The sequence below is a fragment of the Camelus ferus genome, chromosome 5 (genome assembly GCF_009834535.1).
Source record: "Camelus ferus isolate YT-003-E chromosome 5, BCGSAC_Cfer_1.0, whole genome shotgun sequence".
Taxonomy (NCBI): Eukaryota; Metazoa; Chordata; class Mammalia; order Artiodactyla; family Camelidae; genus Camelus; species Camelus ferus.
In genome coordinates, this window is record NC_045700.1 from 93265925 (window position 1) to 93279741 (window position 13817).

The window sequence follows — 13817 nt, forward strand, 5'->3', positions numbered from 1 at the left end:
ATCCTACATCCTAGCTGGCGCGAATTCCCAGGTTGGATGGACTTCGTCTCAGGAGAAGTCGCTGTGCAGCGTCCTGCCCCCTGACCCGAGCGCTGGCCGAGACTCCAGCTCTGCTCTGGGCCGAGCGCCCCCTGCCGGGCAGGGAGTGGGCAGCTCCGCCTCCTCGACCTCGTCAGCAGATCCCTTCTGTGCTGCGGGGTTCCCAGCATCTCCAGCAAGTGCGCCTTTGTCCAGGGCAGCCTCAGAGTCCGTGTGTCCACAGGGCCGCGATTGTTCCCTGCCCGAGTCCAGCGCCCGGGACGGACGGGTGGTCCCCTAGGTCAGCGTGTTCCGAGCCCCTGACAGTGTTTTCAGAAACGGAGTGATTAAATGACACAGTAACAAGCCTCAGATGGGCTCTTTATGTCACGCTGGGCGATGAATCTTGTGGAATCTGTCGGAGAGAAACCGTCAGTGTCGGCTTGCTGTGCGAGAGCGGGGCCGTGCCGCGCACTGTCCGAGGTCACGTGGTGGCCGGGCGATTGGTGGCCCGCGCTCAGGGCCCTGCGGACGCGAGCCCGGCGGCGCACGCCGCGCCCCTTCCCCTCGTGCCTGTGGAGGTGGCGTCCATCAGCCCCTTGTTACATCCTGTCTGTGTGTTTTCACGGAATTCCCAGCTGGGGTTTTTACTGAAGGCCTCGATGCCCTTTTCAGCAAGCTGAGCAAGATAAGCTGGAAGGTGTGGGACAGTCGAGAAATCAGCTTAAAAGGGCCCCCCCAGCTCCTTCCCCTCTTGTGGCGTGGCGGCTCCCAGCCCTGCCCAGAGGACGCCAGGCCAGCGGTGGCGACGTGTTGCCCCAGCATGCACGGCTGCTCCTGCGGTTTTCAGGACGTCACCCGTGTTACCTCGTGTCTCCTCAAGCCCGGAGACCCAGACTGGGGTGGTTCCGCTCTCTGGTTTCCACGCAGCCACGGTTCGTGGGTCCTGGTGGAGCTCTACAGCGTCGAGAGCGTTTTCATCCCTTGTTTTATTTCCTCCTCACAGCTGGCTGTTAGTTTCTGCCAGTGTTTCAAATTAAACTAATGCCCGTGGTGTGCAAATGTAAGGAGGTCTATGAGCCAGCCATTCACTCCAAATAAACTCCCCCCCCGCCCCGGGACGGGGTGAGTTGATCCTTGTGAGGGGAAAGCTCCTTCTGTGCAGATCGCTGACACGTGAGGAAGGAGGAACACCGGCCCCACACAGGAAGAACAGACGGGAGCGGTGTTGGATTTTGAGCGTTTTCCTCCTCAGGAAAGAAAAAACCCCAACCTTAATTAAAAATTTAATTCTGTGGCACACTGTTTTGGATTTTCTCAGCATGAAGCTGACAAACAGCAGGTGCCCTTAAGCAAGAGAATAATTAATAGGTAGAAATTCTCAGATTATAGAGGCCCGAGGCAAAAGGAAGACAGACGTCAAATCAAGAAGACAAACAGCTTTATTGAGGGTCTGTCCACATCGTCTGTGGCCTTGAGCCGAGTGAGAAAGCATCTCATTTCTACCCACTGGCCTTAGAGTCTCTCCTTCGTTCAGTCAGTGCTGCCGAGAGTCCACCTTGGGGTGGGGGCAGCCCGGGGTGTGGAGGGCCAGGGAGAGGTGAGACCCAGTGCCTTGTCAGCACTGGAGGGCATCAGCCCCACAGACCGATGCTGGGAAAACGCAGAGGTGAGTGTCACGACAGGGCAGTGAGGAGGGCTCTGGGGAGAGGCACTGCTGGAGGCTGTGGCGTTAGGAGGGCTTCTCAGAGGAGGTGACATCCAAACTGATTGCTGAGCAGTGAGTTAAGAGTCCTATTTCAGGCAGTGATTGACGTGGGATGGTCTGGGTGTCTGGAGACAGCAAGGTCTGTGGGATGGGTTTGGTCCCTGAATACAGAGGACAAAGCACCCTGCGTGGTGAGGGGGACAGGATGGGCTTGGGGTTTTAGGTCAGGTTTTAACTTATTTTCTACAATCTCATGCCAAATCTGTTCTCCCTTGTGTTTGTTCTTGTAAGTTATTGGCATCACCATCCATTTATCCAACCAGCCAGCAAACCTTCCCTCCAGCCCTCCCTCCCACCCATCCATCCATCTGTTCGTCTGTCCGGCCATCCATCCATCATCCATCCCGTACTTACAGGCACTTTGTTGGGGCTGGAACCTGGGCCGAGGGTCGGGATTCAGAGTGGTGGCCTTGCTGGTATCCAGGGACCTGCGTGCAGTGGGTCACAGTGTCAGGTGTCTTGAGTGTGTGGAGAAGCAGGAAAAGCATCAAGCACTCTCTTCAGGGGAAGGAGGGAGTTGTGCCCAGGTGGCAGGAAGAAAGAGGTGTTAGTGTGGTTCCTGCCGGGTCTGGGTGCCCACGGCAGACTGTGTACGAGGGTTTGGATGGAGACCCTTTGTTGTGAAATATTTGGACTTGCCGGCCATGGGAGTCTTCCCAAGAATTGTGAAATGAGGGAGTAACACTTTGGCAGTGCCCATGTTAAAGAATCTCTGGCATCCTGGGGGTGGGGGTGGGGCTCCCAGGCAGGCTTTCCCGAGATCCAGGTGATGGGCAGCCCAGCCGGGCCCACGGGACCCTGAAGACGCTCCCAGGTGCGGGGGTCCTGGGACATCTGGGCGGGATGGGAGTCGGGACGGCTTCCAGGTGTCTGGTGTGAGAGGCTGGTGGGCATGTGGTCCCAGAGGAAGATGAGCAGACTGGGCAGGACGCGGACATGCCGAAGTTTGAGTACTGGCATGGACGATGTGGGTTTACCTGGAGCTGCGGGGTGGGGGCTGGAGAATGAGGGTGGGAACTTGAAGCCTATTTGTGGAGTCCAATGTGTCCAGGCGCACTTGGGGGACCTAGAATCCAGGATCTGGGAGAGCTCGGGATGGAGCCCATGTGGTCAGAGAGGGAATTCTAAGAGGAAGCCCAGGGTGGGAATTTGAAGAAAGAGAATCTCAGTTCTACAGCTTCTGGTGATGGGCCTGGGTCAGGAGTTGGAGAAAGGCTCATGGTTTTAGAAATTGAAGTCCTTGGTGACCTCGGGCAGTGTCCTGGAGGATGGGGTCAGACCTTCAGGGCAGGGGCAGGGGTGGGTGGAGCCTGGGGGTGGGTAGAGCCTGAGGCCTGGCCTTGAAAGGAATGGCAGCCTCTCCATTAGGAGGGGACCCATCTCCAGGGCAGGTCTCCTGTCTTGCTTTCCTTAAAGAGAGGATTGATTTGATCATGCCGCCGTGCAGATAGGAAAGTCCTGGTGGGGGAGGGTAAGACTCAGATGCGGGACAGTCATGGTGACCAGCATGGCCTGGGAGGTCGAGGTGGTGGGGTAAGACCTCCAGTGGAGGGAAGGCTTCCGGGGGGGCTGGCTGCCTCCAGGCCAGGTATCTTGGCTGTGGTATAGGGGATTTTTTGAAAAAAGCCAGGGTAGTGCCAACCTTGCCCCGTGGTGACCGGGCCTTCCTACATGCTAGGACAGTGGCCCTCACGTCACTCTGACTCCTTTTTAACCCAGTATGAACCCCTCTGCCGCCCCTACCGTGGCCCCCACTCTGTCCTTGGTCCTATGGTGTAGACCCCATGTCCAGAGGTAGAGGCTTGCTCTCCCCTCCCTCTGCCTTGGTCCAGTTTTCGCCCCTCGTGTCCTTCCTGGACAGTCTTTTCCCTGCGTGGCTCTTTGCTAGTCTCACCCGGCTCCAAAATCCTACTCCAGAGTCATGATGGAAGGCACCAGAATGTCCTCCTTACCCCGAGGTCCTCCATCCTGCCACTGTGCTGCTTCACCTGGCGCCTGGTGGAGTGTTCTGAGGGTACCTGAAAATGTGGATGGGCTGGCTCAGTGCATACCTTCCCGATGGAACCAGCACTCCTGGCATCTGGAAAAAGGCCACCACCAGTGTGTGTTCGAACTGTGTTGATTCTCTGGGCTGTAGGGGCCGGTGAGAATGAGAGATGTTCACCGAGGGTGTTGGAACCCCTTTCTTCCCAGCAGGAGGATTTAATGAGCCAATTTTTGGCCACCCAGCAGTGCTTGGTTGAGATCAGGTTTAGGATTACACTACATTTGAACTTGTCTGTTTGCAGCTTGCCGCATAGCGTGCTACACTGATGCTTAATGACTGTCCCTGTCTTTGTTCCAGGGAATTGTGGGTAACTTGGCCAGCGGCAAGTCGGCCCTGGTGCACCGGTATCTGACCGGCACGTACGTCCAGGAGGAGTCTCCCGAAGGTATGCTGTTTGGCAGACAGCCTCAAGCTTCAGAGAGTTTAGTTTCTCTAAATTTTTCGTTAGCGTATTCTAAGTCATTACTTTGATGTATCACATATCAAGCAAGTAATAAAATACCAAGCCTCAAAAATCTGCAGGTCCGTTGTTTCCTCTGCAGTATTGTTAGCTGACCAGCTATATTATCTTCACCTCGGCATTTGCAGCAATAAAGTAAAGCCACGAATGCTGTGGAACGTATTTCTTACCTAGTAATTCTGTCCTTTCAAACGTTAATCCAGTGTTGTTCCTGTATTGCTTGGACGTTTCTCTGATCTGGATGTTGAGCTGATGTATAATTTGTATGTTACTTAGAGATACAAGGCCCTTCAGGTGATCACCACCACCGTATGTTTGAGAACGTTCCCCCCCTTATGATCGTATTACAAACATTTGATAATCATTTTGCACGTGAATGAGATATTTCTTTTGCCACCAGGCCTTTACTTCTTCTGTGAACATAACCATGTTTTATGTTTTGCTGTAAATGAAATTGCAGTAGTAACGCTAGGAGACCCTTTAGCCCCCTTGTTCCCTAGTCAAGGTATCTCGCACACGCAGTTTTCTAAATTTTATTTTCTCTCCGTGTAACCTTTGAAAATCCAACTCTGAGACACTGAATTTCTGGTTCCTTCTTTTTCTTACTGGCTGTTCCATTCTTTGCAGACATGGATGCAGGTAACTATACCTTTTCTTCTTGGCAGCTGCTTGTCTTGTTTGGAGAGAGAGGAGAGGCCCAGCTCTGTACCGTAGTGTCCCCTGCCCTCTTTGTTCTGTGTACCATCCTATTTTGTTCCGCTTTCTCCTTTTTTTTTTTTAAGTTAAACATTTCACCCTGTTTTGTCCCTTAGATGTCGTTAGCAGTAGTCCTGAGTAGCTCCCGTGTCTCCTGTAACACCTGTTCTGGTACTTACCTCTTGTCCTGGACACTGTGTGACCGTTCAGGGGAGTGTGGAAGATGGAACCCCGGGCCATCTTTGCTTGGGGCTCTGGCGTGACTTTGCAGAACTTTGCAATCATGTCATCAAGGTCTCGTGGTGGTCACATGAGGGAACGGCTTCCTTTTCCCTTACCCACATTGAAATGATGCTCTTGGAAGACGAGAAGTTAAACTGAAGGTTCAAATTGTGGGAATCAATGGGGAAAAAAACGTAGCTGGACAATGGAAAATATACACAGATGCCAAAAAACTGTGTCCCTTAGGTGAGGCAGGCGAGGAATTTACACGTCTTTCCGACTTCATTCCTGGGGTCTCTGCTTAGGTTGCGCTGGTGTGTTTATTCGTTTGTGTCCGAGTGTGGATTTTAGCCATCATCCCTTGGATTATACCCGTTTGTCTTAGAGCCTTTTTCTTGGGGTTTCTGCTTATTCCTCGGGGTTAGTGGCTTTTGTGTCAGTGACGGCAGCCGCTTGTGGACGGATGAACGTGACTGCAGGTGACGTGATCACCTCTCCCAGTAAACCTGCCTGTGTTGCCCTCGGAACACTCCGGATTTCATTTGGGGGTCCCTGGAGGTTACGTTGTCTGGGCCCTGGTTTGGTGACGTGCTGGCCTCTCCGGGCTCGGATCAGCGTTTGGGGTGGCCGGTGCGAGTCCCCAGCCCCCTGGCTCCTGGCCGCTGCCCCCGCCCCTGCGGCACGTTTTGTCCTTATTGTGGCTTCTGCTGTTTTCCCTTTGGGCGTCCAGTTTGTGCCACCGCATTCGAGCCTGACTGTGAGTCTGCAGCGGGCCCTTGCAGTCTGATGAACGTGAAGGCCTTTGTCTTGAATGTTTGCACTTCAGAAGTAAAAATTGTTCCCAGTGGGGGGACCTGAATGTGGTCTCTTATAGCCCTGCTTCTTTGACTTTTCAAGTGACACATTTTACTACTGGAATTTCACGGTATCATATGATGTTAAGACATTATCTGAAAGAGTATATGCATTCTTGAGTACGCTCCCATCCCTTTCTTCCTCTGCAAAGTGGGAAAACCTCATCCCTCAGAGGAGCCGGTGCCCAGGGCCTCCTGGCTCAGGGGGAAGATTGTCCACGATCGATCTTTCCTCTCGTCCTGCCACCTGGCCACCTGTGCGCTCACCATTTGATTCCAGGTCAAGGGATTGCCCTTGGCATTGCTGGGAGCTTAGAGAGATATGCCCCTTTGCACATGCATCAGGGCTTCCGGGTCCTGGAAGATTGTGAACAGGTGCCCCCTGGTTCCTGGAAGCCCTTCACCTCCGTGAATCCATTTTCCAAGGGACTTGCCACCCTGGAACCTGGCAGGTGGCTACGTCTTTGCCTCTCTTTGCGGGACCAGGGAACTGGCTCCCATGTTCCATCCACGTGGCAGCAGGAGGGAACCCAGTTGGTTGCTTCTGAAAGGAAAGGAACGGAGCGGGAAAAGCTGTGCCTCCCCGACGTCTTGACAGGCTGAAGTTCTTTCTCGCGGTCGGGGCGCCGCAGCTGCAGAGGGATTTCAGCTCTTGTCGGGCGCGGTGACTCCCTCAGTTACCCAGGCTTGCTTCACTGAGAAGTCTGCACAGAGAATGTTTGGAGTTGCAACGTGCCGTGACATCACCCAGGTTTATGGAGAACATGAGAGCAAAGGAAGTCCTCTCCGGGCGGTGCCGGAGGCAGCAAAGGCCGAGTACAGCTGCCAGGCAGCGACTTCCGTAGCCAAGGGTCGGGTCAGGGCACAGCTGATGGTGGACATTGTGGGCACCGGGCGGAGGGGCTTGGACTCTGGGTGAGCTGTGAGACCTTTCTGTTTCCTTGCTATTACTATTACTTTCTGATTTTTCCTCCTTCTCTCTTCCCACCACTGGAGTGATCGGCTGCCTTCCCCACCCTGGGCAACAGCTCCAATGGGAGGCGTGTGCTGCTGGCGTGGTTGGGCCCTGCCTGTGCACCAGCTGCCTGGGGTCGCCCTGCTCCTCTCCTGTCTGCACATGGCTCTTCTTTTGATTTCATTAACGGGGAAACAGCCTGTAGCTTTACTCTGACCTGTGGCAGGTATCTTTAGATGGCCGGGAGGGTAAAGGGCCTTTTGCTTTCCGAAGAGGGTTCTTTCTTCATAGAAAACCTGCCCCTGGGATGGGGTGGTCCCCAGCCTCCCCCAGCGGGCACTTTCTCATCGGGTCTCAGAGGATGACATCTGGTGTGCTTTAATTGTGCGGTACATTTTGGTTGATGTTTTAATTCTTGTAGCAAAGAGAGTGGACTCCCATGATTTAGATCATGGGAAAGATACAATTTAAATGAAGGAAGGATTTAAATACTCCGTGTTTTTCATTAGTGGATTCACAAGGCAAAAGTGGGTAACCAGTGGGGAGCCTGTAAGTCCATGAAAGTAATCCAAAGTAAAAATTTTGTGCAGGCAAATACCCTTTTAATCATGTGTGTGTGTGAGAGAGAGAGATGTCTGTGTGCTTGAGTTCTAGGACTGCCATGACAGATTACCAGCAACTGGGTGGCTTAAAACAACAGGAATATGTTCTCACAGCCCTGGAGGCCGGAAGTCCGAGATCAAGGTGTGGACAGGCTGGCTCCGCCTGAGGGGCTGAGGGAGCATCCGTGCTGCTGACACCGACGGCCCTTGGCCTTCCTGGGCTTGCAGACGCGTTGCTCCGGTCTCTGCCTCTCCTCCCTGTGTCTGTCCGTGTCCACATTTCCTTCATCTCATGAAGACACAAGTCTCTGGGTTTAGGGCCACCCTACTGGAGGACGACCTCATTTTGATCACATCTGCAAAGACCCTGTTTGTAAACAAGGCCACATCGCAGGTGTCAGGGGCAAGGCCTTGCACACGGTTTACGGGAGAGAATTCAGCCCACAGAAGCACGCGTATCACACACACGCGGTGTTTGACGGCGGCTGCACTCGGGAGTGTGGTTGCCCTGTTACGTCCTTGTGACCAGAAGAGCGAAGCTGCCCGAGGCCTTTCCGGCGACGCTCACTGCTGGGGTTGCAGACCTGAGTGAAGGTTAGTTTACACGTGACCTTCACAGCGCTGATGGGAGTTTTGCAGCTGCCATTCACCTTTGATAGAATCAGATACGAATGACTCCTTTGCCATTAGTGCCCCACTAACGGCTGCTAATCAGAAGAGTGAACGGGGGTTTGGGCACCCCGCCTTCCACCACAGACCCCGCACGTCTGCCACTGGTTTTCACTCTCTCCCTGAAAAAGAGAAAGAAAAAGGAAAGAATACCAGGCCACCCAGGATTAAGTGGGAATTTGATGGAAAACATGAGCCCCTGAGACACTTTCCCCTTGCAGGTGGGGAGATGGTTGTGCCCCCAGGGAGTTCGGAGCTGCAGAGCTAAGACGTTGCTCTGAGACTTTGTCCTACAACGTGTCTCTGTGCTGCTGCTTGCCTCCCGCCGTGCGCCGTGCAGGAGGACCTGGGCCCGGAAAGGCTGGAGCCAGCAGCTGCGTTCACAGTGGCAGTGGAGGGGCAGGGGCCGGCCCACCGGCTCTAAGGCAGGCTGAACTGTCCAGCGGATTGAGTAGTAGGTTTTAAGGCTGGTGGAAACAGACTGAAGAACTTCCAGGACCTTCCTTCCTGTGGTTATAAAGTGAAGTGCTCCTGGCTAATTGTTCAAGGAATTTCAGGCCACCAGATGGGGTAAAACATGCCAGGGTGACGTCATGCTGTCTGAGAGCTTCCTTTGCTTTGAGTCTGGAGTAAACCCTCATCCGGGTGTGAAGCAGGAGGGGCCCAGGCAGCTGCAGGCCTTGCCCAGGTGTGACTTGGGAGCAGCTGTCCTTCCTGGGTCCCCGTAAGCGGAATCCATCAGAGGTTCATTCCCCCAGTGAGTATGTCTTCAGCTTCTCTGGACTCCTCACCAGCTCACATTTCAGGGTAAAAAGCCCCAAGTCTGTGACAGCCCCGAATCTAGGCCGGCAGCCAGCAGGATCCTGGCTGGGAGCTGGGGGACGGGGCACGTGCCAGTGTGAAGGCTGCGACGGCACCGCCTGTCACCTCCAGGGAAGCTGCCTTCATCTGGGCAGGGACCCAGAGCTCCGTCTTCGCTCTCCTGTCCTTCCCAGTGGGGACCACACATGTGCCACCACGGCTGCAACCCACCCAAGACCGGAAAACATGAACGGGTATCTAGGAATTTCAGCCCTGCACCATTCGTTTCACAAATTAAAACAGACTCAGATGGGGGGAAGGTATAGCTCAAATGGTAAAGCACATGCTTAGCGTGCACGAGGTCCTGGGTTCAATCCCCAGTACCTCCTCCAAAAGTAAATAAATAAGTAAACCTAATTACCTGCCCCTCCAGGAAAAAAAGACTAAAAATAAAAACAGACTCAGCCCCATGAGTTTGGGCAGAGAATTACAGGTGGACCTTCCTCTAGGAACTTACTGGAGCCGGGTGGGGAGCCAGTGTCCTTCCAAAGTGGGAAGCTCCATGGGAACTCCTTCTATGTAAAGAAAGGAGTCTGAAGCCGAAAAGGGCGACAGAAGATGCCTGAGTGCTGCTAATTAGCCTTTGGAGAAAATGTTAGATACTGAGTAATTATAACTACTACATTGAGAAAACTTCAGTGTGTAAAACAAAATGGTTGAAATGGTAAGGTACGTAATTCAATAAGGTAGGGAGTTAGGCCTTCCGGACATGACAGGAAATCCCTGGTGTGTTTGTCTTGCGCCAGGCTGCAGCAGGGAAGCACCCGGCTGTGTTCCGCTTCACAGCTTCCCAGAAAGAGCCTAGAGCCTGTCTCTCTCGTGTATTTGGTTTATGTCAGATACACGGAGTTTGATAAAGACCTGGGGTATTTCATGGGAAAGATGAAACCGGTTCACATTCTGGGAGAAGAACCTATAAATGCGTAGCGTCTTTAATGATTCCAGGCTGAAACGTGGTGTGGAAGGGCTGGGTGGTTTCAGGGACGGGAGGAGTGGGGCCACCACGGCAGGAGGGAAGCGGGTGGTGGTCTGGGAGCTGGAGCACCTTGTCAGGAAGCTCCAGGGAGTCCTGGGCTGGAGGATCTCAGGGCTGGAGGAGCCGCCTCCCCACACCCTTGCCTGGACCCCATCCTGCCTGGACTTGAGTGTCCCCAGGGACAGGGCTGTACTGCCTTCTAGAAGCTCTGAGCCTCTGTGTCAGGCCTGAACTTGCCTGTGGCCTTTGAAACCTGGGGTCCCCAGCCTGTCTCAGCCACTCCCTGTTCCTGGGACCTTGGGTCCTGAATTTCAGTGTCCTCTTCTCTGCTTCCCAGGTGTTGTAGGGACCAAATAAGAGCGTAAACGTGGAAGACGCCGCTCTAGTGCCTGGCGCAGAGCAAGGCCTCAGTGAAGGTCACCTTTTAAGTACAGGCCCCGCCCCTTTTCTCCCACAGCTTCTGCCCCAGGCTGTCGGCCCCGCCTCCTCAGCCCTAAGCACAGGTGTGGCTTCAGGACCTCAGGTCCTTCAGAGCGAGATGGCCTTCTCCTCTGATCAGTGCTCTTCCTTGGTTAAGCCCCGACCCGGCTGGGAGATGCCCAAGGGACTGTCTCTCCTCGTCCGTGCGGTTATGCCGACGGCTTTAAGTAAATCCCAGGTCATGGCAGTGGAGACATGCCTGGGCCCTAATTGTGTCGTTTGGAAACTAGAGAAAAGAACACAACTGAAAGTGGGCTGACCACCCCGACCCCCGCCCCTCGGTGATCCGGGTTGGGGCTGAGTTCTGTGAAGTCTTTCCCACATGCGGGGCGGGGATGGGGGTGGGCGGACTGCGTGGACTGCGGTGCAGTGTCCGGAGCTTCTCTGGGTGGACGTGGGCTCAGCGCAGGTGACCGCTGTGAGGCCCGAGTCAGCTGCATCTTTGCCTTTTCCTTCCCCGTGTTAACAGTCTGTGCCCACCGAGGCTGACCGGCCCTGGACTTCCCACTGTGCCCTGCCCGTTCCTGGCTGCCACTGTCACACGCTGGCCGTGTCCCAGTGGTCACTTCCTCCAGCTGCAGGGGCCTGGTGGCCGACTGTCCCCGCGAGCTGGACGTTCCTCTGCTAGTCCTGCCGCTTCCCCGGGGTCTCTGCCTGGAGCCCTCTCCCAGCAGACATGTCTGTCGTCAGGCCCGTGAAAGCGTTCTTGGGAGCATGTGGATCTGAATTAATTTTTTTTAAAACGAATGTTTACTTGGTTTCTTAGAAACCAGCCACGTGGTAAACACCAGACTTATTTTCTGGGACACATGAAATGCATTTAAACTGTCAGCTCCAAAAACCCTCTGCAAATCAAATAAACTTGAAACTTCTGTCAGCTACCACTGCTCAACAGATGTTAGGCTTATTTCTGAACACGTTCGTGGGTGCCGTTTAATTTTCCAATGAGGGGAGATATCTGTAAACACTAATAAAACTTGAGCAGTATTGAAATCTAGCTGTTTAAATTTTTCAGCATAATTTTACCGTGTTACTTGCAACCAAGTAATTATAAGGACATGATGATGTTTTTAGTGAGGATTATCTGAAGTTTTAAAATTGGGTTAATAGATAAAGCAGCAGTCGGCTCAGCCACCTTCTGTAATTATTTCACCTCCTAGCCCAGTCCCTAACCACAGAAGTGTCGCTGAGCCTGGTGACTGTCTTCGTCTGTGTGACAGTCTGCGATCTCGGTCCCCCGCACGTGTAAGCCGTGTTGAAGATCAGGTGATCATTGTCCAAAATACTGAAGGACATAAAACTTCTTACGAGGAACTTCAGAGAAATAATGAGAAAGCAGCATGTCCTACTTTGAGCAAGAAAAGGAAAGCTGTAAGATGAGGGTAAGGAGGTTACGTCTCTGGCACTGACAAAACTGGCAGGACGAAGTGTGTTTCTGAATTGGTGGTTTGGACCTCAGAACACGTCATCTGTATTGTTATAATTGATTCAACAAGAAACCGAGGGCCTGCTGAGGGCCGGGCGCCGCGCCTGCGGCCCGGGTGCGCGTTCCAGAGGAGAAGAGGCTCGTGGAGGGGAGAACTAGCTCAGGGTGGTGACGCACTCCTGGTCCGCGGGGACGCCGAGGGTGCCGGCTTCTGCCGGGAGGAGGCCCTGGGTTCCCAGCGCAGCCTCCGGACAGCACGCTGCAGGCCGCGCACACAGCGGAAGCTTTCCTGAGACGCCTCGTGACTTCAAAAGATGTTACCAAATCCTTTCTTAGAAAAAGGAGACTGGAATCTAGAAAGTTTCACCTCTGAATTTGTAAGTCACTCTTTCTAGAGAAATTTTAACTCCAAAGATTTTTTTTTTTTTTTTAAGGGCATGAGTTTATTGCAAATGAGAAAAGTGGCCCCTGGAGCCGGCAGGGCTGGACCGCCATCCGGCGTTTCCCCTTTGGTCCGTGGCTGCATCTGCCTGCGTCACTGGGCCCTGACTCTGCTGTCTTGCTGGCAGCCAGCTCTGGTGCCAGGGGACCGCGTGGCAGCCGGCCAGTCCCCACTCGTCCAGCTGCCTGCTCTGGTCTGGGAGCCACAGGGTCCATGTTCACTGCCTTGGTGTAGACGCTCTTGGGCCAACTTAACTGAGCTTCAGTAGAAAAGGGAGGATTTATCAACTCCCGTAACTGGAGCAGCTCAGCAGGTGGATCCACAGCTTGAGAAAGACCCTCACCTACTGATCCACCTGCGCTGATGAGGAACCTGCCTCTCCCGTTCCTTGGGTCTCCCTGGCTGGTGGCAAGCAGTTCCAGGTGTCCTCACGACCACGTGACCTACAGCACGTGGGGAGGGAGAATTGGCTGTTTTTCTCAAGAGCGCCAGCAAGACTTAGAGACAGCTCTGATTGGCATTGCTTGAGTCACATACTTTTTCTAAGTTTTAATGCGTCGGGGGCTTTGTAATGCAGACCCCGTCCCTAATTAACAGACCTGTTATTCAGTTTGCACCCTGAGAACAGGGTGCCCGCGAGACAGAAGTGCCCTGGACTGTTTGAACTCACCTCACTGCCTCTTCCAGAAACTCTCTCTGATTTTTATAGTCCCACTTATCCTGTGGACCTGGGGCTTCTGCAGCCATTTTTTCCTTCTTGAGCTTCAGGGGCAGAAAAGTTAGTCTTTGGACTGTCATGTGTTGTTTGAATCTTAAGTGGCTTTGTGAGCTGAGACTTTTTTTGCATTCCCCTCCTTACTGTTGTTTTTACTTTGCACCTGCCCCCGGGATGGGGAGAGATCAGATGCTCACAGCCAGTCCTTAGCTGGGTCTGGGTGCTCATCAGGGCCAAGGGATCCTGTGGAAGGATGTGCAGAGAGGAAGAAGTACTGGCCTCGTGGGGGGCAGGCAGAGGAGAAGGGGGGCTTGTGCAGTGGAGAGAGGAGGCCTGGGAGAGGTGGTGGGGGTGGGCGGCACCCTCAGTGCACGGCTGTGGGTCAGGCGGGGAGGCTTAGGTACCAGGAGGGGCCTGGGATGGCTGCGAGAGTGTGGAGCCCTTGTCCCAGTCGCGGCTGGTGGGAGACAGGATCGCTGCGGGAAGAAAATGTCACATCATGTAAGGTGATCCTGCTGGACACTCATGAGAATTGTGGGTGCAAATTTCCATTCGGGGTCCTGGCAACTCTCGGGCCCAGGACGTGGAGAAAAGGGAGTGAAAGTTACAACACCAGCAGCAGAACA

The 13817-nt window shown here is 53.9% G+C and overlaps 1 protein-coding gene across 12 annotated transcripts in view; it reads left to right on the forward strand.

Annotated features, from left to right (window-relative positions):
* AGAP1 (ArfGAP with GTPase domain, ankyrin repeat and PH domain 1) overlaps positions 1–13817 on the forward strand; it is a 520168-nt gene that overhangs the window by 181157 nt on the left and 325194 nt on the right. For 7 of the 12 annotated variants that reach the window (XM_032480554.1, XM_032480551.1, XM_032480552.1 and 4 more), the window contains exons 3-4: positions 4131–4218; positions 4921–4932. In XM_032480554.1, the coding sequence (XP_032336445.1) occupies positions 4131–4218; positions 4921–4932 (100 nt within the window). The remainder of the gene's footprint in view (positions 1–4130; positions 4219–4920; positions 4933–13817) is intronic. The other 5 variants (XM_032480555.1, XM_032480556.1, XM_032480557.1 and 2 more) reach the window with 1 other exon arrangement.